The sequence below is a fragment of the Lygodium microphyllum genome, chromosome 25 (assembly GCF_053477565.2).
Source record: "Lygodium microphyllum isolate KBCC chromosome 25, Lygodium_microphyllum_v1.1.10, whole genome shotgun sequence".
NCBI lineage: Eukaryota > Viridiplantae > Streptophyta > Polypodiopsida > Schizaeales > Lygodiaceae > Lygodium > Lygodium microphyllum.
Genome location: NC_141159.1, coordinates 130,988,040 through 131,012,534, shown reverse-complemented (window position 1 = coordinate 131,012,534; position 24,495 = coordinate 130,988,040). Strand labels below are relative to the sequence as shown.

Genomic DNA, 24,495 nt, shown 5'->3' with positions numbered 1-24,495 from the left:
AATAATTAAACCGACAAAAGTGAATACCTAGCAGTCTTCAGCTACATAAATAAATCAACTGGTTAGAAATAAATCCTAACCTTAATTTATTACGAGTGCGCACTCTAAACTCATAAACGTTTATTAATTTAATATGCATTTTGCGGAATCACCCGCTATGGAATCACCCATGTACACACTAAATTAATGAAACGCCCGAAAAGGACAGGCGTCCCCATCAACTTCTCGCACAAAGAATCCACTTTGTGTATGAGCCCCGGTCATCAAAGTTTACGGAATCCACCGTAAAACCTCACGGAATCCACCGTGAAATATGCCTCCTGGCATCAAAATAACTCTCAAGCTATTCCATATACACTTCCTCAATCAAATCTCCATTCAAAAATGCATTTTTGACATCCATATGCCAAAGCTTCCATCCCTTAGACGTTGCCAAAACAATGATCGTTCTCACGGTTGCCATTTTTGCAACTAGACTAAAAGTTTCCTCATAATCAAGACCACACTGTTATGAATACCCTTTAACAACCAGTCGTGCTTTATATCTCTCCAAAGATCCATCTACTTTGCATTTCACTTTGTACACCCATTTGCAACCAATGGGTGTTTTGCCTTCAGGCAACTTGACCAAATCCCAAGTGCTATTTTCAGCCAATGCTACATATTTCTCACCCATGGTTGCACACCAATTCTCATCGCCAACTGCTTTAGTAAACTTTGCAGCCTCTTTGTGACCCATTACTTTAGTCATGTAAGCAAAGTATCTGGATAAATACCCATTGTAAGTCAGCATATCAACATGATTTTTGACTCTCTCTAACCTTCTTAACACTATGATGCACTATGCAATAATTCGCTCTCATGAGGTGGTACATACCTACTTTGCCTAACATCAAGCATTGTAACATACAATATACCAAGTTCATTCTCAAGACTCTCACTGTGAGGTAACTCTTAACTAGAAGTGGCCTAGTACCATCTTCAAACATCTTCCCTTTGCCTTTATCTAATCTCCCCCTCACTAATTTATTGTGTCAGAGAACATAGAACCATGACTGTGCATGCGGCCCGCCGTCCATGGACTAATAGTAGAGAATGTGTCTCCTATAGACCCACTAACAGTGATACTATCCATAGTACGAATTTTAGCATGAGTATCATCTGCTGGTCCATCAGAAATAACCAAATTTGGACAACCATACCATGAAGCCAGGTCATCAAACACTACATCCTTGCTAACAAATGTCTCACGAGTAGTCAGATTGTAGCATTTGTAGGCTTTTCTATCTTGTGCTGCATAGCCAATAAAGACACACTTAGCAGTCTTCAAATCTAACTTCTTCCTCTTCTCACCTAACATATGTACATAAGCAATACATCCAAAGAATTTAAGATCACTGATATATGGTTTGTGTCCATGTAGTTTCTCATACGGCATAAGTTCATGAATACAAACTATAGGAGTTTTGTTTTAAGACATATGGTACAGTTACAGCTGCTTTAGCCCAATAACAGTTCGGTAAATTCTTTTCATTTAGCATGCCTCTTGCAGCCTCCATAAGCACCCTATTTTTCCTTTCTACCACGTCATTTTGCTGTGGTGTATAATTGCATGTAAGCTACCTTTTAATGCCTTGTTAGCCTACTTGTTATGACAGTCTTTTGCTATATATCCATACTTACCATAGTAATGATATTCTTTGTCTCTATTCGACTGATCATAGGACTTCCAAGGACCACCTCTACCTCCAAGTGATCTCCCCCTACTTCTAAAGGATCCTAATCCTCTTTGACCTTGTGCATGTTGATTCTGCCAAGCATTTTGTTGTTGCTATCCATAAGCACTTCAAGTGTCACCATGACCTTAAGAGGCTCCATAAGCCCTGCCACCTCTAGCTCTCTGACTAGAGTAAAAGACAGTATCTCTACTCTGAGAGGTACTCGAACATGTATTCAAGCCAAGTTTGACTTCTCCATGCAGCAATAATGCAAATAACTCATCCCAATCAGGGGGTCCGATCATACAAAAATTGATGTGTCAAAGGCTTAGTATTCCTTAATTAAGCCATTCAAAATAAGTGCAATCATGTCATCATCCTCAACCTTTGATCCAATAGAAGAAAGCTAATCTGCAATGGCCTTTTAATTTCTGTGGTATAATTCTGCATGCTTTTGTCATTTCTTGACATGTTATTGAACTACTGCTTCAATTAAATTTTCCGTGCATGAGTGACATTACAATAGTTTTTTATAAGAATCTCCCATACATCCTTTGGAATCCAACAATTAGTGATTTGCATGGCCATAGCATCTAATATGCATAAGGAGAACTAATGTAGAACTTTATTGACTCTTTCCATCCACTACTTATATCTCTTTGCTACTTGGAAGAGGATTTCTATCAGGCAATCTCAGTTTAGCTGCATCTCTAGTACATAATTCCCAATAACCTCTTCCATTTAGGAAGTTTTGCATTCTGAACTTCCATAGAGAAAAGTTCTTATTGTCAAGCTTCTCCCCCACAATCTGAGTGATATTATTAGTTCCTATTGCATTAGCCATAATGCTACGAGTTCAAGACAATGTAATGTCTTTTCAGCTAGGTAACAACAGTGTCTTCAAACAGTCTCCACAACCCTATTGCAATTTACTAGTTGTAGTTGCAAATATCATCAACAACTACTCAAGACATAAACCAAGTTTTTTTACCACAATCAATGGTAGTGTAACCAAGCTCCAAGATAGCAAATGCAATTCAGATCTACAGTTTAAGAACTCCCATAAACATCTTCATACATGTACATGACACCCAAAGATTCAGCACATCCACTAGAAGTACTCAATCGATATCAAACTACTTTATGGATGACTTGTCCAGATGAGTGTTGGTTTTAAACTGTATTACAATAGCAAAATAACAAGTAAAATAAGCTCAACACGTGTCCAAATCAACGCAAAAATATCTTAGGACATCACAATAATATCCCAACATCAAAACATGTCCATATAAGCATCAGTAGTTGCACAAATCTCATGCAAATAAGGACTGCTATAACCAACAATAAACCAGCTTTAAAGTGAGCAAACAATGCTCAAGGCAGCATATATTGCAATATGGAAGCATGTGGAGCATGTAAAGAATAAATTTGTAGTCATTGTCAAGCATAAATCAATGTATTGTGCCCTCATCTAGTAAGGTACAGCGGCAGCATATCACCCACGAGCTCCAATGCATCAATCTTTACCATCCATAATCATTCTTAAGCATTTGCCAAACATTGTATTAACATCTCAAGCCAAAAAGAGTGTTGTCCACTATCACCCCCAATCTGCACATGTATATATTGAATATCTCAAAATTCATGCAGAATTTGGAAAAATTTTCTTCTGCAAAGTTGTAGACCACATTGAAAAATTTAGGGGAATTAGCCATTTCTACAGCAAGATATTACTTCTACAAAAAAAACAGGTGGTTGTAGGGTTTCTCACAATTTGAAGGTCAAGTCCACCTCTTGCAAAGCTGGGCTCTTGTACCATGTTCAAAAAGAGCAAAAGAGACAGACAAGAATGGGAGCCATGAGTAGAGAGTTGTGTACTCTCTCTACTTCCATTATTCTTTCATTGTGTGAGACACAAAAGGTTCTAGGACTAAGTCACACATACAATGTATGCAAGTAGGTCACTAATTGACCAGACATCTCTACCCTGGGTTAAGTCTTGGACTGTTGACTCATTATTATGACACACGACTAGTAACAATTACCTACTATAGCTACACTAAGTAGAGCCAATTTCAATACCACTTATGAGCTTGATTTTCAACATTGAGGAAACCTTTAAATAACATAAACTAACCTCAAAGGAGAGATGTAGATACTTATTGTTAGGGACTTCCATGGTAGCCTTTGCCAATAGTATTTGCAAAGTAACATATATTTGTTTGCAAATTGTATAATATAAGACTCCAATTGCCCCTATTCAATCATTGAACAATATAAGAATTCCAAAGTACTAGCACCAAAACTAGGATAGAAGAAGCCAATGAGCACAAATAAGCAATGCTCTTGAGTAAGCACTTACTGCTCATGATAGGAAATGAGAACGACTTGCAAATCATTAATCCTCATAGTGGAAATCTCCTAAAAATTATGGGTATGATTGTCCATCATCTTATAGGGCCCTCGACACTTACAAATCAAGATAGTGTACTTAATTGGGAGATTTAACTATACGAACAGAACAGGCACAAAAACAAGCAGCGACGTCCAATTTCTGAAATGTTGAGCCGTAGAGTGCATAATCTCGAGGCTACTCGTCACTCTTTCCCTCTATGCCTATGGGATTCCTGCAGCATGCATGTCCTCAACCCAGGACTGCCTTATCCAAAGAGGCTACAATAGGTGTGATTTCAAATCTCAACAGTATTGCGTGTGCTCTTTGGAATCATCAACGTGGGGTAGACTCTTCGAGCTCTTCTATTACTTTTAGTGCTCTCTATAACCATGTGTCCCTCTCATGTCTATTAGGGGATCTCAACCTAGCTCGTCGTCAGTGAAGATGTGGAACAATTAGAATTTCTTGCATGCAATAATTTGTGATCTCCACATGATTCAAAAGCTTATCATACCACAATCGCAAGTGGTGCAAGTTGTCAAAATCTTTGGGAATTATCATCACCCTATGGTGGGCATGGGCCGAGAGAAAATATGTGTCTTCAAAAATTTTGATGAGAAAGTCTTCGAAAATTTCCTAAAGTGTGAGAATTGCCAAGATTTTACATCGTATGTCTATGGCCTAGCAATCATAGATTTCCCAAACCAAGCTTTAAAAGGGCAGGTGTGGTATTGTAAGCTACATTTGCCTCTCTATCCTACATAGCTCGCTAAGAACTATACAGTGAGCCTCTTCTGTGCCTTCCACAGGAGAGAGCCAAGCATGCCATGAACCATGAATTATGACCCTAAAGAGTGACCACGGAGCCACAAAGATTGTTGTGTTACATTTATGGCCCGGTTGGTGGTGACCCTTGATGACAAGGACATTGGACAAGGGTCACCACCAAGCAATAGAGGTTGCCCTTGGGCAAAGGGTAGGTACAAGCCACTTGGTGGTGACCCTCGATGACAAGGACACTAGACAAGGGTCACCACCGAGTGACATAGGCTACCCCTGGGCAAAGGGTAGCCAGGAGTTGCTTGATGATGACCCTTAATGACAAGGATACTAAAGGAGGGTCACCACTGAGTGACAGAGGTTTCTCTTGGGCCACAAGTGGCTTGGTGGTGACCTTCAATGACAAGGACATTGGATGAGGTTTAATTCAAATTTGAGCCTTTAAGAGGCCTTTAGCTCTTCCTATGCTCAATTTTCGAATCATGCTTACAAATCCTTAAACAAAATTGAGTCTCATTCTTTAATTTCAAATATGAGGACTCTAACTTCTCTCTTTTAAGCCTCAATTTCAAAACTAACCCACTTAATGACCTCTTGCCTCTTTTTTCTCAAGCTCAACTTCAACCCTCTAAGAAGCTAGCAACCTAAAGGTCTCTAATTTCTCACTCCTCATGCTACTCAATTTCAAAACCAATCATCCAAGAGGACTCTAGCTTCTCACTTTTCAGGCTCAATTTTTTAACGAGTCTATAAGAGGCCTCTCTCTCTCTCTCTCTCTCTCTCTCTCTCTCTCAATTTGAGCCTCTAAGAAGTCTTAGGCTCAATTTCAATACTAGGCATTCTACTCCTTTAAGATTGAGCCTCCAACTTTCACAATCCTATGCTTAGGGTCAACTTTAAGATTACAACTATTTTTTATTCACATGAAAGCAAACTCCTCTTTCATCAAGCTCGATTTTAAGACTACAATTATTCTCTCCTCATATGAAAGCAAACTTCTCTTTCATCAAGCTCAATTTCCAAATCGAGCCTCTATAAAGATAACACCTTCTCTCTCCTCAGGGTCAAATTTAAAATTGAGCATCTAGAAGGACAACTCAAAATTGAGCCTTGGCAAGGCCATAAACTCAATTGCAAAAAATTCCACTCCTCCCTCAAGCCTATTTCAAACAAGTGAGCCAAACTCCCTCTAATAAGATCCACTCTTCCATTTTAAATTCTAAATCTTATATTCAATTTAGAATTCATATAATGATATGCATGCCTTTTATTCAACGGAACAAGCAAAAAGGCTAGGCTCTACCTCAATTATGTTAATATACTTTGTTCTACTATCACAAAAGTCTTCAATACCTTTCTAATAGGCTTCCAAATGCAAATTCCAATTAATCTTGAGGTGTGTTGTTCAATAAGTACATGCTATCCCACAACACAGAATAAGTTACATAAGGCAAAAGAGTTGGGGCACTTTAAAACATCTTTGAAAATGACATTCTTAATGTGTCAAATTTACTAAATGCCCAAATTATGTCACATCCCTTCTTTCCATAAATTCCACATAATTTGGACCAAAGTTTGTTATCAAAATACTAGTCGATAGACTCACACTCCATTGCTCCTCAGTAAGATTAGCAAGGAGGTTCCCTAATGTGATCGAGCATCAATGCATCGTCAATAAAGACAATAGTAAGGCAAGCTTGTCATACAAATGTCCAAGTTCTCACATATATAGGTCAAAACCCCCTCCATCGTGCATCCATTCAAAATACCAAATAAGTTAGCCAATGATTGACTCATAAAATTGGATCTCTTTTAAGTTTTCTTGCTCTCACAAAAATTTTGCCTCAACTTGCTCACCAAAGATTTCCCTCGACTTGAATTCTAAGAGGAAGAGGAAACACCATCCTCAAGCTAAACTACATATTCCTATTCATTCTTTAGGAATTGACCTATTACTAGGAGATATTTTCCCATCCGACCTAATTCTTTAGGAATCTACCTATTTTGCTAGATTCTCGTACCTTCCCATTGAAGTACAATGTAACAAGCAACTTGCTTGGACAACATCAAAGACACCCATAATATTCTATGAAGTTAACATTACCATCTCCAACTATGAAGCTAGGTACATTTACCTCTTTTCACAACCATCTTAAGCAATGAAACTAGGTACATTTACCTCAAAATAATCAACACATTAACCAACTTAAGGGATGAAGCTAGTTACATTCACCCTGAATATATTTGGACTCGCTCCCTTCATAACTACTATTTGTGCCTGTTTTGCTAAACTCATCTTGGTGGTGTATTTTGATATGTTCTCACGTTTTTCTTGGCTAAAGTAATTTACAACAAATCACCGGCTTAGACAGCATTAGCGCAATAGACAATATCCCATATAGGTAACAGCTCCAACCATGAAACTCTGGTGTGCGTCATCACTACACAAATTATGGTCAGTTCTTGTTAAACAAGAAGAATATTTAATTCATGGTATATTCTTGTTTTCATACTTTACTTTCCATTTTATAGTGTGGATGTATTCTTTAAAAATCAATTGTCCTCTACAAAACAGCAAATGTGCACCCCATTTGCCCCCAAAAGACAAATTAAGCCAAACTGACTATATTTTAGAAATTTGCAGCCTCTCTGGAGTGTGGAAATCCTCTCTAGGTTGAAACATTTATTAACTCGTAAGAATTTTTTTTGGAGACTGATTCAAGATACTAGATTTTAAATCCATCAGCATTCTGGAGTTCTGATTCAAAAGTCAGTCATGCGAAGTACCATCTACATACTGGTCCATACGAGTCCCAGAAACATCTTAAGAGCTGAAACATTTGCCACAATCAAGCTTGCTCTGTCACCATCAAGAGAACTTTTAGAACTCCTGATCTGTGTTATAAAGCATAGATGAAGGGATTTGTTTTCATTTCTACAGAGCAGTCGGAGAAGAAAAGGACTCGTCGAGATATCAAACCATCCATCCAACAAAAAAGGCATGGTACAAGAGAAGAATTTTTTATCACCACAGCTTGCTAAGAGCATGTGTGCTGCCTCCTCCTCTAAGGCAATGGTTATCATTTCAAGGTTTATATAATCTATAGAAGATGCCTTTAGTCAGATTTTCTAAGGGCACAGAGTAAAGTTCCCTAAACCTGAATAATTATCTACAACCGAGCTTGCTTTGGTAAAGAATGGTGAATGCCTGTGTTGCCACTTGAATCTTCAGAGGAAGAAACTCTCATCAAGTCCTCCACAGGAATATTCAAATCAATATCCCAGCATTGCCGCTTTCTTGAAGTTGAGTTACCCGGCAGCAAAGACAAATCCTCCTTTCTGGAAGATTCTCGAAAATCTGCCGTCTGCAGCCCTCCAAGTTTCCTACTTGATCCTTCTCCCCTAAGACTTCTGTTTCCTGGACACACAATGCACATCATTAAAAATCAGGATAAGCAGAAGACCTTGTCAACAATTTTCAAAGATTGTGAAGACCCAGCCTCAAAGATGCACGCACAGTTTCAGCTATATCCAGATGTGTGAAGGGACTGATCATAATAGAGCACACCTACATACTGAGGTTGGAAACCCAACTTCCAAACTACAAAACACTGCACATTCTCAACCTTAGGTACATTATTTAGAAGCTCTGTAACAAAACAGATTACTCTGGTGGAAGACCTACAATGTGTGAAAGACCACACCATGTGAAAACCTCTGATCTGTAAATTACAGCTAATGTCCCTGTGCTTTCAAGGAAACATGTTCACCCAAGATAATACCATTTCGACAGTGAAATAGAACTTCACAAGTAGATTAACAGATCAGAATATCCACGCATCAACTAGCATTCCTCCCTTGATTTCTCTCAATCCAAAACATCTAGAACCTTGGATTAATTTACCCAATCCTTACCAAAACAACAAAGCAGCTGACAATATCATCAGTCCAGTAATTGTAAAGCTTCAATCCCTTGAGTTCCCCAAATTAACAGGCAGTTATTTTTCTCTCTCCTAGCGTGTTAAGCCTGGGGATTATATACAAACTACTGAACACAAGACAGAAGACAAAGAAAAGAGAAAACACAAGAACGCTGCAAAGGAGAACTCAGAGAAATACCTAAGAAATAGAATCCATATACCAAACATGAGACATTCGCGTACAAAAGTGAGTCACTGGCTGCATGGACAGTGACAGTGGCACTTTCTCTCCAACAGGAAAATCACTAGGAATCTATAAGTGATGAATGATTGAACTGTAGAGGAAGAGCCTGAATATATAGGACAAAATAATGCCGATAAAGTGATCAGGTCGGCCAGCATTTAATGTTGGTCAGATAGCAATAAATGCCCAAGTGATCGTCATAATGGTAAATTTAAAAAACCTAAATAACACTAAAATGTCAGGTCCACTACTGCACATGCCCAAACTCACATATGAGTTGACTAGATTGCTAACACCGTCTCTTGGATCATGGATAATCTAATACAATACAATGATACAGTGATAATGACTCGTCATAGTTCATACAACAAAGACATCCAAAATAAGACCATGGATACCCAAGCAATAGGTGATCAAGCCACCATCAAGGTGCCTCAAAGAGAATCTAATGTTGATGTCAATCATACCAACTCCTAAAAATAAAGAACCATACCAAATCTCTGTGTTTGTCAACAATCCCTCGCTTTAGCATACATGATCATCATGTCAAAAATGCCCCTGAGCATATGAGAACATGGATTCCCTATCTTTGGCCAAGACCACCAAAGTGTCCCCACACATGGACTTGGACTAGGAACCAATCCCGCTTGCTATCAAGAAACAGCCCATCATGAAACTAGAAGTCAATCCCAACTCCAAGATTTCAAAACCTGCAGACTTCACTTGATGCATCATAGAAGTCCCTCTTTGGAACCTATGCACTTGTAATACCTGTATAGATGAAGCTCACTTTGGAACCTCATGCTCAAGCAACATGGAGAACATATGGGTAAAGCAAGATGAGTCTCTGGAAGGGCGGACTGCATGTGACGAAGCTAATCCTGTACCCTTGTAACACAAAGCAAGAATGACTAAATAGAATCCTTTGGCTCGAACTTCATCTATTGGAGCTTGCCATAAAGGGTAATTGCACACATGGTCAAGGGAGCCTCGTACAGCATCTAAAGCTTCACCCATATCGTTGAAGCAGTCTTGCAAGAGGCGATTGCCATCAAAAACACTACAAAGGAGAACTAAGAGATATGCTCAAGAAATGGAATCCATATACCAAACATGAGACAATCGCGTACAACAGTGAGTAGTGCACTGGCTACATGGACACTAAAACCGGCGCCCTCTCTCCAACAGGACCTACACTAGGAATCTGCAAGTGGTGAATGACTGAATTGAGGAGCCTAAATATATAGGAGAAAATAATGCCAATAAAGTAATTAGGTCAGCCAGTAATAAATGCCCAAATGATCACCATAATGACAAATAAAAAATACTCCCAAATTCGAGCCACAGATTCCAATTTAATCAAACTATTGGTTTTGCACATTTAAAAATTGAACATCATACAATTTCTACAAAGTAAAATTGAAAACAAATAAAAATATTCATACAAAATATGAACCTCAAACAAAACACAACACCATAATGTTGTGACTCATCTGAAAGTATAAATTATGGCAAGTTTTTCTATCCCTCTACTATGTACACTGTGTTGTGTCTCATTACAAGTGTAGACATCCCACTACGCTATTTGTCCGCCTATGCCATGTCTTTCTAGATTCCCCCTTTCCTCAAACACTTCATCTCAAGACTAAAGACGTTCACTTGTGCTCTACTAATGGTCCCAAGCTTCCATCTAAGAGTTGCAATTTTATACCTTATTGACCTCGTGTGATTTGTTGAGTGACATAAGTCAGCTTTTTGTAGCTCCTCAATTCAAGACACAAAAATTGGAAGTTAAATAAACTATTGGATCCACATTTAGAAGTTGAATATCACAGTTTTTTTGCAAAGTAAATTGCACACAGACAATCTTACATAGAGCACACCACCATAATTTTGTATTTCATCTAGTGGAAAGCCCTCCTAATTATCTTGTGTTGTTGTAAAAAAATTATTTCCAATGCACTCTCTCCTCATCACAATTGCTTGGAGTTTCAAAAATGGAGAAACAAATATGTGTTTCAAAGTGGCGAAATAGAGTTTTAATCCAAGGCCAAAACAACAAAATGGGAAAATGGATTTTATATCTATTTCTAGAAATGTTTTCATATTAGAAATATATGAAGAAGTAATACATTGTAACTTGAACCTCTACAACAAAACGCTTCAATTCCTCAACAATAGAGTATACATGTAACATTAGAAGTAATTACCAACTCTAATGAGTACAGACAGCAAAGGATGAAAAGAGGAGGAGGTTTGCTTGTTGGAAACATGAAACAGCTGCAAATTTTAGAAGCAAACACCAACTAAAGAGTGAGCAATAGTCAAAAGGGCGTTTTGGGCAACCATGTTGCTAATTGGGTTTGAAGGGGCCTTAGAATTTCCTCTTTAGATAAAGTCACCAAGACTACTACTCTCATGCTAGCTATAGTAATTCCCACAATATTCTACCACATGCTCTTTAGCATCCACCAATCTAGGGCATTTATGTAATACATTTAAACACCACCCATAACAAACTTGTCATCGCTTGGGTAGATCCACGTTTGAGATGAGACAAACACCCCTTAATGATTAGGTAAGACGAGTTGGAAGGCAAAGTGGTTAAATAGGTCAAATGGCTACAAAATTGGACTGTCGACGGTCTATTTGAGCTTTGTGTTGCACGGCAACAAACATGGGGATAGAGATCCTATGTCAAGAGCATCAAAAGACAAAATGATATGCTCTGATAGCATAATGAGAGGCTATAGGGTTTGCAAGGAGAAACATAAAGTGTATGGCAAACAGTATGACAAAGAAAACTCAAAACACAAAAGAAAAATGATGAATGATGAACATTGAATCATGTTGGATGAGTCATGCCGATATAATAGAGCAAAGCTCAAGGATGATTGCTCTATCCTAGTTGATCAAGTGGTAACACCTAGAAGGGATCTGCATTGTGAAGGGAGCAAAACACAATCCTTCAAGGAGAGGTGTCGACGATGAGAAAAAGGGCTACTCTATGGAGGGAGAAAAACTCAATCCTCCGAACAAAGGAATTTTGGAGTAAACATTGGAAGATGAAGGACAGCAATAGAGGAAGTAAAATGCAATCCTCAAGAATTGTTAAAGATGAAGGATATGTTGAAATCTCTTGGAGATGATGGCTGCTATCAAGGCAACTGCAGCACAACGAACTAGAGAAGAAAATGCAATAATATCGTATGAAGATCTCTCCTATAACTGGCTGCACAGAGGCAACTATTGGACAGCCCTTCAAGAGCAAAAAAAGCACAAAAACGCAAGTATCTAATGTAGGGCTAATAAAGCAAGTGTAACCTGCTGTAGACAACATGAAACTATTGCAAACGCTGCCTCCATAAAGTGACTAATGGTTGGGAATTGTCATCTAGGTGTTTGGGTGGCAGCAAGAGCTAGAAACACACAATAATGATGAAGATGATCTGCTGTACCACTCCAAGGAGGAGTGAAACCAGCAAACACAGCAATGGAAATGATGAAGAACAGGCCACCAAGCTATGTGGATGAAAAATGCAGCAATCTAGAGTATCTGGAGTTGATGGTGATGTGAATAAGATCTCCAGAATGAAATCACCTACTAGTATGGCATCATGATCAGCTGGACAGCACCAAGAACTGAGATTTTGGCCAGGGTAGGGTTGTGGACAGCAATGGTAAGAGGGCCGATGTTGAAGGTGTGATGGGGGAATGATGAAGAATGAATAAGAGAGTAAGTGTGGATTAAAGATGGATGAATGCCCATGCCCTGTTTATAGGCACATGAGTCATTGAATTGTTTAGGGTGGCCTCCGACTCTCTCGGGTGGCACCCAAACCCTAATAAATGATACAAATAAAGCCTTTTTGGGGTTGCAAATGGAAACAAAATAGAAATTAATGGAATGCAATTGAACTTAATAACATTGGTACCTTAACAAAGAGTTCGCTCTTCTACAAAACCAGACTACGTTATGTTTAATGGTTCTTTTTCGATGATGGAGTGATACAGCTACTCTTGTTTGGCTATTTCCACAAACCTTGTGTTGAGCAAACGAAGCATCTTATTTTCAAACCTTGTTTGGCTATTTCCAAACCAATGATGGGAACCCAACTAGAGCCAAGGTTGCTAAAAACTTCTTCCCATCCAAGATTTAATTGGATCTATGGAAGAACCAAATTCCCAAAGGTCACTACTTATCAAACTAATATTGAACATCTTCTTTCAAGAGAGAGGCCCTTTGAATAAGCTATTGTGTCGGAAGCTAGAGATCAAATGAGAAAATCGGGAGGTCTCAACCAATATTTTAACAAGTCAAACAAGAATCTGTTAACAATCATGTGTGTCTTGTGTGGTCATCTCCTGCCTTACTGGGCAGCAGGTTTTTCTGCTGGGCACCAGCTCCTATCTGCTGGGCAACCCTTTATGCAGATTCTGACCTGCATTTTATGCAAGTGACCCCCCTCACATTTGCATTTTTGGCTAGCAGGCAGTCTTAGCACTGGGTGGCCGATTACAGTCCTGGGAGACCTCGTCTACAACACCTGGGCGGGCTTTTCCAGGCTGGGTGGTCCATTTCTCAGCTGGGCGGCCTGCTTTCTGTGCTGGACAGCCATATTACAGACCTGGGCAGCATATTTCAGACCTAGGCAGCAGCTTCTTGGCTGGACAAGTGGGCAGTTTTGCTGCGTTTCATACTGGACAAGTTCTTTTGACCTGGTGACATCATATTTCGTCTGGGCGGCCTCCATTGCAGGCCAACAGTAGGGCAGACTTGCATTTATTGCACGGACTTGATTTCCAGGCACTCCTGGTCCTTTACCAGCCCCTGAATTGGCTGTGTTTACAAGTTGAAGCCCTGTTTTCCTACCTGTGAGCCTCAATCAGAGTCAGACGAGGACATTAGGAGCTCTGACATTGTCTTTGTCCATCATTTCATGTGTTTCAAACACTTTAGGTGGAGGGCACATTAGTGCATTTCTTTTTGTGCACTTTTGGCTATTTTCCAAGGGTTCAACCACATTTAGGGTTTTCCTCTTTTTTACCTATATATAAGCAGCCTGCCCTCCCACTTTAATTATCCGTCATTCGACATTGATCCTTCATGATCAACCAGCCCTCCTCATTCTCTCATCCCCCTGCTACCGTCTAGCACCCACACTAATGCGTAGAGCTACATATTGGGGCTGACTACTACAACCTTGTACCTTCAGCCATTGCAGTCACATCATTCCTTCTCTCTCCTACATTCACTCTTTATCTCCTTCTCTCCATGTTCACTTTCCTCTTTCCATTGCACGCTCTCACAAAATCTTGAAAAGATTCTTTGAGATCAGGTTTGTAACAACCATTATTCCATGGAAATGTCATTCGTTTCTTCTTCCCCAACACATCTCTTGGTTTACCTTAGTCTAAGTCAAAGAAGGACATTGGGGCTCTATCACTATCATTTGTATCATAATCTTCTTCATTTCAAGCACCTTACATAAAGATTAGGTTTCTTCTCCGTTTCACCCACCAATTCATTTAGCCTATTCACACTACAAATTGATCATTTTAGTAGAGTGCATTTTTTACTTAACCACGTGGGCAGCTCTACTGCCACTTTCAACAAGCACCATCCTTATAGAATAGGATTAGCCTATTCCAATGCCTATTACCTAATTTACAGGCAGTCCCTATGTTAGGTCCCTATACATCCAAATGGGCACTAGTATCACTGGTCATGGTCATCATCAAGTGACTTGGTGCAAATGCACCAAGACACCTTGGGGTTAGGGCAACCGAGTCCTATTTATAGGACTCAAGGCCCTATTGTGCACATTCATCGTTGGCTCGTTGGCCGACGCATCCGTACGCCAAGATGGTGTGGTGAACCATCCCGCTAGGATCCACCAATCTACACACAAGACATGACATAAGCCAAACTCACCATAAAAGGGACTAGACTTCAGACTCACCTCCCAGTCATAGAGCCAAATAAGCTCACCCCCCGAACCTGGGAGCTAATAACATTCCAAGCCACAACCACATCCCAAAGGTTGGCATCCCATACCACCAAGCCATACCATCCTAGTGTACAAACGTATCAACCAATGGGCCAAGAGTCCAAGAGTGGTCATCACACAATGAATGTGCACAATAAGGCCTTGATTCCTATTTATAAGACTCCGTTGCCCTAAACCCAAGGTGCCCTTACTGCATTCACAAGAAGTGGTCTCATGACCAATATGACTAATCTTACTAGCTCCCATCCAAACGTCCAAGGACATAATTTGTGGGGTGGTGGTATAGGACGCCAACCCTTGGGATGTGGCCATGGCCCAGATTGTTGCTTGCTCCCAAGCTCGGAGGTGAGCCCGTTTGGCTCTATGGCTGGGGAAGGAGTCTGATATCCAATCCCTTTTGTGTTGAGTTTAGCTTGCGTCATGTCTCATTTGCATGTTGGATCCTAGGGAAACGTTTCATTGGTATCAGAGCGTCAACCTTTAATTGGGCACGAGATCCAATGACGTGCACAAAACCATTTTTGCTCACAGAACCACAATGGTTCACACTTGACAAGTATGCCTTTATCTTGTTAAGGGTGGTATGGGACACCGCTAGCGAGAGAGGTATACACCAAAGGCACATATTGCGAGTGGTGGGTATGAGAGTAAGGTATGTTTCATACTCGTGCTCAAGTTTTGCATTGGGATGATGCTAGTGCACAAGAGTTTTTCCAATTCTTCCGACAGTTGGAATCCAAGGAGCTGCCACTCCTAGGCTATGGCAGACCATTGTTGGAGACTGAAACCTTATAGCCCGAATCAACATCAAAAAAATTTCATTGACACTAGTTTAATATTTAATATTAATGTTAACATTGATTCTAATATTAATGTAGTACCAAATGTTATTATCATTTAAACATTTAATGTTTGTGTTTATCCTAGCATTAATTTCAATGTTTGCATTATTATTAATGTTAATGTTAATCTTGTATATTGGGCTTTGAGTGTTGGGAAAAGAGAAACACCAAGAAGTAGATGAAAAAAGAGAGTTTGAATTGTGACAGCAAACAGGGGGAGAGAGTATACTTTTCCCTGTCTAGACTATCGTTTGCACACGACTCCAGACTATCGTTTGCACACAACTCCAAATAGAGAAAGAAAATGTGCAGGCCACTGCAAGAGGGGAGAGAGAAAATGTGATTCCCTCTATCCAGCTGTTACATTAATGAATGTAACTTATGGACTTATTGGGAAACAACTCGAGAGATGACCATCCGGGGGCCTTGGGCGCTCGTACGGGGTTCAAGGGGCTCAGGAAGTAAGTGAGTTATAAATTAGCATAACTCGCTAGAAATTGAAGGCCAGCAGGAGGAGACACGTTTTGAGTCTTCTAGCATCTTCCTGAGTGGGGCTGGGTGGCAAATCGAGAGCTCTCATGCTTCCTTACACCGGGCGACTGCAAAAATACAGTAACGCGACACCAACTACTGTTTGCATGCGTTGTTTAGGCAAGTACTTGCCTCTGGTCGGGATCATATAGCGCATTCCTTAGGCACTAATAAGCAAAAAGGAGCAAACCTTCAACACAGTTAACAAGGGTGGCGTGAGCATAAAGTGTAGGGATAAGGAGAGGCGAACGATTGTGAAGTGACGACTATCACTCTAACTAGTGCAGCCTAAACAATCATGAAGTGACAGCTATCATTGTAACCCCACAACATGATTTCTCCATGACTCCTCCACGTGGAAGTCGTTTTTTTTTTTTGGGGGGGGGGGGGGGGTGTGGAAATGCGAATGGACTTTTTTTAAAGTCCACGAATACTATTTTCCTAATCATGTTTATATGTGTTTGAATACATTAAAGTCCAACCCTCCGTCTCTTTATTCATTAGACTCTTTCCAAATATTAAAGTACTCTTTCTTTAAAGGCTAAAGCAAGGCCCTTATCAAAAACCAACTCCAATTCTACATTAAATAGTCTACTTTCAAGACTTCGATAGATACTCTTGAGGCTCCAAGTATTCTTATGAAATTTTATTCAATGAATGTTTTGTTAATACTCACCATAGCAATGGTAGTTCAATTAATAAAATTATTTTTGGCCCGCATAATCTTTTAAAGGTCACAGGCATATTAATGACCAAGACATTACAGCTTCATTTAATAATGTTTCCACTCATAATTTTATTACTTCTCGCTTGATGCAAAGACTGCAACTCCACACAATACTTGCTGACCAAGTTTATCATGTCTGAAATGTGAAGGACCCTATAGTGGATTGCTGGGATCAAATGGTTTTAGACTTGGATCTATCGATCCAACAATACCATCAAATCATAGATTTTGGACTTATGAGCCTTGACAATATATATGTCATTCTTGGCATGACATGGTTCTTTGAAAAATATTACTTCTTGTATATTGATTATTAAAATCATGTACTTTCTATAAAGCTTGATGGTTGTTTCCATGTGATCAAGGACTATTTACCCTCCTAGATAAAAAATAATATACATATGATTTTAACAATGAAGTCCACCAATGTTTTTCTTATCCAACTGTTACTGCTTATATATGTTTCATTGAAAAAGTTCAATTATCTGATAATCAATGTAATTTGATTTCTTTTAATAATAATGTTAATATAAGTTCAAATGTAATATTACATGAGTATGTTGATGTTTTTCCATTTGAGTTACCAAACAGACTTCTGTAGTCTCGCGGATCCTTAGACTGTCATATTGAAGCCTTGCATGATAGCCATCCCTTCTCTCAATAACCTTACAGGTTTAGCCCAATAGAGGAAGATGAGATAGCTAGACAACTTCAAAACTATTTGGCTAAGGGTTATATTGAGCCAAGTAAATCCCTATGGGACACGCATGTTCTTCTCGCCAAAAAGAAAGATAGCACGATCTGCTTATGTGTCACTTATAAGGGTCTCAATAAGGCGACCATCAAAAATAAATATCCATTGCCAAGAATGAATGATCTTATAGATCAACTTTGTAATATGAGCTATTTCATCAAAATCGATCTGAGGTCCAAATACCATCAGATACAAATAGCTTTGAAGGATATCTCGAAAAAAGCATTTTAAACGTGATATGGACTTTATCAATTTTTTGTCCTACCTTTTGGATTGACGACCAATGCTCCCGCAACTATCCATCAAATGATGAATGATCTATTTTGTCTCTATCTAGAAAAGTGAATAGTAGTTTTCCTCAACGACATCCTTTTTTATAGTAAGTCATTGGAGGAGCATACCAAACACTTAGGTATCATCTTACATCTATTAAGATGAGAGCAATTGTTTGCTAAAGTATCCAAGTGCAAATTATTTTGCACAGAGCTATTATATTTTGGTCATGTTATCTTGATTGATGTCATTCGAATTGATCCCGAAAATATGCGAGTAGTACTAAATTGCCCTATTACGAGGACTATAAAGCAAGAAAAATCTTTTTTCAAGTTTTATACAATTCTTTTGAAAATTTATTAAGGAGTATGCTCATATTACTGAACCCTTGACACATTTGCTTAAGGGTATCCAAAGCAGAAAGAAGCACGTTAGTCTGCCAGAGCAATGAGCTCGATCAATGTTTTTTAAACATTGAAACGGCTTGTTGTCAAAAGCGCATACAATGATGAAAGCATAGAAAACCATTGTCATAGACTGTTGAACACGAGACAAATGAAAGAGAGACGCTACAAAGCAAAAAACATTGCACAAAGAACTCAGTAGCAAGGAGATACTCAGGAAATAAAATCCATATACCAAGATATGAGATAATACAAATCCAACTTCAATCATTGGTTGTCAAGGCACTAGCACTCGCTCTTCTCATCAATAAAACCTGAGAAGGTGAATGAATGATGATACTACTAAATGTGGAGAAGGAGTGCCTAATATATAGGCCAAATCAATGCCATGAATGTTGTCAAGTTAGCCAGCAATAAATGCCCTAAATACCATGAAAATGACTAAGTATAAAATGCCTAAAATATCTAGAATGTCCCCAGCCCTCTTTGGCATACACAGACTCATACATGAATCGACATATCCACTAACACCCTCTCTTAGATCATGGGTAATCTAGTACCATATAATGATACTTAAATAGAAACCCATCAAAGTCCATACAACAATAAACACCAAAAGTGAACCATGGATAACCAAATAGTGAGTGGCCAACCCACCACCAAAGATACCTCGGAGAGAATCTGATATCGATGTCGATCAACACTAACCAGAGTGTAGTGATGAGAACACGACAATCCGATGCACAAAGCTGAGCAATATATCACAAAGTGAAAAAACAAACCAAACATAGCCAAAACCAGCTTGAAATACTATGCCTAGCTCTGTACAAAAGCAAGCAAAATGCGAAGGCTGATCAATAAAACACAATCAAGAACAGCATTAAATGCAACCGATCTACATAAAAAACAAGTCACCTCAGCCTGCTATCCCCAAAATGCAAAAAAGTTAGCGTCAGAAACAAGTCCAATCAGCAAACAAAAAGTCAAAACTCAAACCTGAAACAACAGCACAGACAATGATCCTGCAATCAGATACCATGTCAAAAGTGGATGCAATGATGGAAGCATGGAAAACTATTGTAATAGATTATTGAACACAAGAGACACATGAAAGAGAACTCAGTGGCAAGGAGATACTAAGGAAATTGAATCCATATACCAAGATATGAAACAGTACAGATCCAACATGAGTCACTGGTTGTCAGGACACCAACATCGGCTCCCTCTCTCCACCAAAACCTAAGAAGGTGAACGAATGATGATATTACTAACTATGGAGAAGGAGTGTCTAATATATAGGCCAAATCAATGACATAAATGATGTCAAGTCGGCCAGCAACAATAAACGCCCTAAACACCAAGAAAATGACAAATATAAAACGCCTAAAATATCACAATTAGATTCCCATCTTCTACCATCAGTATACCAACCTAATTCGCACACCTCCACTAGATGCAAGGATTGATTGAATGCAACCTTATATCAATGTTCAAATCATTGTTTTCCTTTCATTTCTTTTGAATTCCATTTACTCGTTTCCTCTCTCTCCATGATCCTACTTCCTTTACACGTTCACATATTCTACTTGAAAAATCAATCCCCTCCTTTTATTTCACATCTTCGTTTGTTTTTTAAAAATGAGAGTTGAGACAGCATTGTCCGATAGTGTACACATAAACAATGAAAAGATTGAACCATAAGTGAGGGGGAGAGTGAAGAACAAAAAATATATAAGATATCATTTAGCAAATGATTTTGCTTATATTTAGGAAAATGTAACACCAAAGAGAACCAATGTCTATACTTACGAGGGCATGGATTCACAAATTTGAAAATTCAGCTTCGACTCAAAATAACCCCTCACTTAGCACTTGTTATAATCAAAACTCCAAATAAAGAAGGGCAACTTAAATGTAGTCCATTTATAAGCAATATAACTCGATTTCTTGTAAACAAATGACAAATTTCAAGCACTCTTTAAGAATAGATCATCTTGTTCTCAAGATATTTCTTTTAGTGATAGCTTTGATAGGTAAAGTACCCACAAAAAATTGGGAGCAAGGGGAAGAGAGGGGAAAAAAGAAATATAGAAGATATCATAAAACGAATAATTTTGCTTGTATTTAGGCAACCATGAGCACTTCACTAAAGGACACAATCATTGCTTATATTTTACTAGGATTTGGGCTCACAAAAACGTTGAAAAAATAAGAGATACAATGTAAAAGATGTAGTATGGAAAACTAAACGATAAAGAACATTAAATTCGACGTCCGACTCAAAATCATCCCTTGATTGGCACCCACTACATGCAAAACTCTAAACAAATTTGAGGGCAATTTCAAAAGCATACACAAATTCAACAATGCGCATAATGGCCATCTAGGTGTCCAAAACGATATCAATGTGAGCAGGTTGAGGTAATCCCACAACTAACATATCCCCTAACCTGATATTAGAGCCCTTTTCAAGTATCATATACAGTTGGTTTGTTGAGAATTACCTTAGAACCAACGCGCATGGTGTATAAATGCCCACCTAAAAGATGATGTTATTTACCTCAGCCTTTTGGTCGTGCCAATCCAAATGTTGCAAACAATATTGCACTACATTTATACCTGGAAGCATATTAACATTCTCTAATGTTTCCAACTGCCATTTACAAATTCTACACCCAACAAACTCACTACTCTTAACTGAGTGAAGACTCTAAGAAGCATCTAAACAAGCAAGTACATCAAGGAACGAAAGCTGCTAAGGGCTTTCTACCTGTCTCAATAGGTCGACTGGCATTCACATCAGGCTTTCTAAACTCTGAGGCCTTAACAGCTCCTCTTGAGCTATACTTTGCAATGTGATGAGTTGTCAGCTGCAATTTCCCTAGTAGGTCATTCTCAATGCACTCGTACCTGCAAAAAAAATAGCAAATTATGACCACTTGCATGTGGCAACTTGAGAAATATATAGCAAGAGAGTGAGTGAATCAAACTTACATCTTTTTGCACAAGGTATTCGTGAGTGCACTCAGATTGATTACTTGTAACCTTACTTGAGCAACTTGACTGTCATCAACATTGAGCTCAAATGGCATTTCAATCGCCTTTGAAAGACGCTCTATAGTCCCTTCTAGTTGTTGCTGCTGATCCTCAAAAAGGTTTTGATAAATCTCATTCTGTTCTGGAGAGATCTCATCCTTAAAAAGATCATTTCCAAACATGAAGAAGGCAAATGCATAAGAATAAGAAAGTGCCTTTCGAGCCCGAAACAAGCGCTGCAATCCATTTGTCAGCCAGCTGTAATCTTTAACTAATGACTCACTGGCTTCTAGTCTAGCAATTTTCTCCTGCACTACTTCTTTCTGTTTGGCTTCAAGCTTCAATGAATGAATATGTGCTTGCCACCTAGAGAAATAGTGCATGTAACGTTTCAAATCCCTTTCAGCCCGGGCAGCTTCTTTCTCCCTGTCCTCCTTGTAACGACCACAACTGTGTCCATCAATGCTTGACCAGGTGTGTTCCCTACCTGTTGCTGCACCACAAAGCCAACTAACAACACAAGACCGTCAGAAAAAGAATAAGTAAAATTTTCCCTAGAACATATCTCAACCCGAAGATATATCAAGAATAACTTACTCACCAAAAAGCCTGACCACAAATGCATGCAACCAGATTACAACCTCCGTTCTTTTCTACAGGTTTTGAGCACTTTGGGCATTGTTTTGTGTGAGCAGTTAGCCAATTTGCAGTCTCTGACTCATCCTTGCACTTTTTGTCCCACAACTGCCACATAAGACAAGAGCATGGAGAGTGTGCTTCCGCTGCACAGTTGAAGCAAAACTGCTTGCTGCATATACATTCAACCTCACAGTAAGGGTCTCCATCCACGAGAATAGCATTGCCACAGTGAGGAACACTAGGGCACCATTTCACCTTGCTGTTATCTTCTATGTAAGACTCCAACAGAAATCGCTCAAACTTTACTGCTGCCTCAGAATTCCTTGTAGACACAAGCCTTTTCACAACCTCCTCATCACAAATTGCTTTGCAGTTATGGGCCATACACTTGATACGCCTACTCTGACCTTCCATGATCTTTACAAGAAAATGCTGTGTCCAACCTGTTCCAGCCATCACAGTGCACATACATAAAGATAGCATTAGCTTGCAGAAATGTGTGTAGCTCAGAGAAAAAATGTGTAAGATTTTAGTTCCTCACAATCATTGCAGAAAGAATGCCCACAATCCATGGTTGTGATGTCTTCAACTGCAATCTCCTCAAAGCATGTTTCACAGGTGAAAGGATCAGACAAGGTTTCGCTTCTCACACGGGGACCAGCCGAGGCTTCAGGTGGCAGCCCTGCTTCTAGAAAAAGCTGGTCCTTTCCTTTCTCAGCCAGATTTTCACACAACCTATCAAAATCCCATCGATGGTGAATAAGTAGAGTGCGTGCATGTTGCTGCTTTATACCAAGCATATCTGCCACTCCTCGTAGGTCATCGCTCTGCAGAACAAAGTCAGAGGGCTCACTCTTGTCAATATTATTTGCTGTATGTGACAATAAGAGATAAGGATATAGCCAGATTTGTTACTTACACCGCAAGTGATGCAGGAAAGACTGCATTTTTAAATGTATTTGATACCAGTTGTGATGAAAAACAACAAGATTATACACATGATTAACAGTACCAAAGTGAAAACAGCCTAGTACTTGTGAAACAGATACTTCCATATGACGGAAAATGCAATTTTAATGAAAAAATCACAGTACCTGTGCAGACAATAGAGAATCCCTCGTGATAACCTGTTTCCAATAGAGACACTTTAATTAAATGATAGAAACGTTACATGCACACCGTAAGTCCAACAGATAGCAAAAACACCAAAAACAACCTTGTAGGCGAGCTCATCCTCGTCATCAGCAACGTGCAATTCTTCGACATCGTCATCACCACTGTAATCAGAAACGCAATCGTCGTCGTCGTAGTCACTGGAGACCGCACTGTACTCATCATCGGTCATGGTTTGCACCCCGATATGAGAGAATGACGAGGCGAGTCACAAAACAGAAGATCTAGCCTGGACAGGTCGAATTTCTAGCCAAAATCAGCCTGTCTCGAACTTATGCTTACTGATGAAACGCAACGACCTGCTGGAAAGACGATCTGCGCCACAGTTAGGGTTTCGGAAGAAAGTGCGTTGATAATTAGCACGGACGAAGCTGCACGGCGGCTATGGCGACGAGGCAAGGGACTTGCAAAAAGAGGAATGATGCGAGAACACAAGCCATGGCTATGGACACAGACGGGCAGATACGCGTGAGAGAGAGGGAGAGAGAGAGAGACTGAGGAAAGCGGGCAAGAGAGAGAAAAAGAACAAAGCGTCTGAAGGTGAAGGGACCAATAATACCAATCTACCGACCAATAAATCTACCGCAATTTAGCCATATATCATTTTAACGCAAAAGACCCCATTCCTGTAAAATGTCCTTCGTTTTAAATGCGGATTTGTATCGATAGAAAGAATAAAAGACCCGAAACGTAACAGCACACCCAATTCCTCTAAAAGTTCTTTTTCCATGCGGAGTTGTATTGATGGAAAGAATAACTAATATTCCAGCATCGGTGATGCAGCCTAGTATTAAGGACAGTTGCACACCGCCATAAAATATTAAGGCTAATTACACACCGCCATTTTCCCGCCCAATAAAATATTCCAGCACGAATGATGCAACCTAGTATTATAGCTAAAATATCCCAACATCAATGTGTGATATAATCTAGTATTGAGGCTAGTTGCACACTACCATTTCTCTGCTCAAACACCTTGAAAAACTAAGAAGTTTCGCATGTATACTAACACTAACAAATATCTTCAAAAAGGTGACAATGGCTTAGT

General features: G+C 39.3%; 1 protein-coding gene across 4 annotated transcripts; it reads right to left on the bottom strand.

The window, feature by feature from the left end:
- Positions 1 to 7,540: 7,540 nt before the first annotated feature.
- ARI2 (RING/U-box superfamily protein) lies at positions 7,541 to 24,020 on the bottom strand. Of its 4 annotated transcripts, none has more exons than XM_087667218.1 (8): positions 23,491 to 24,020; positions 23,369 to 23,401; positions 22,816 to 23,101; positions 22,237 to 22,717; positions 21,594 to 22,145; positions 21,370 to 21,509; positions 21,160 to 21,218; positions 7,541 to 8,311 (listed from the first exon to the last, which is right to left on the bottom strand). In XM_087667218.1, exons 1-8 carry the CDS (start codon positions 23,617 to 23,619, stop codon positions 8,162 to 8,164), a joined length of 1,830 nt encoding a protein of 609 aa, XP_087523344.1. In that variant the 5' UTR covers positions 23,620 to 24,020; the 3' UTR covers positions 7,541 to 8,161. The 4 variants fall into 4 exon arrangements, with proteins under 4 accessions (XP_087523344.1, XP_087523343.1, XP_087523345.1 ...); XM_087667219.1 differs by having other exon boundaries at positions 8,175 to 8,311; positions 21,104 to 21,218; XM_087667220.1 differs by lacking the exon at positions 21,160 to 21,218 and adding an exon at positions 19,759 to 19,838 and having other exon boundaries at positions 8,186 to 8,311.
- Positions 24,021 to 24,495: the final 475 nt, after the last annotated feature.

Coding starts and splice junctions, on each gene's coding strand:
- ARI2 (XM_087667217.1), bottom strand. CDS start 23,619: ATGACCGATGATGAGTACAGTGCGGTCTCCAGTGACTACGACGACGAC. Junction 21,510..21,593: donor AATACCTTGTGCAAAAAGAT/GTAAGTTTGATT, acceptor TTTTTTTTGCAG/GTACGAGTGCATTGAGAATG. Junction 8,312..21,369: donor CAGTCGACCTATTGAGACAG/GTAGAAAGCCCT, acceptor TTGTGTGTCCAG/GAAACAGAAGTCTTAGGGGA.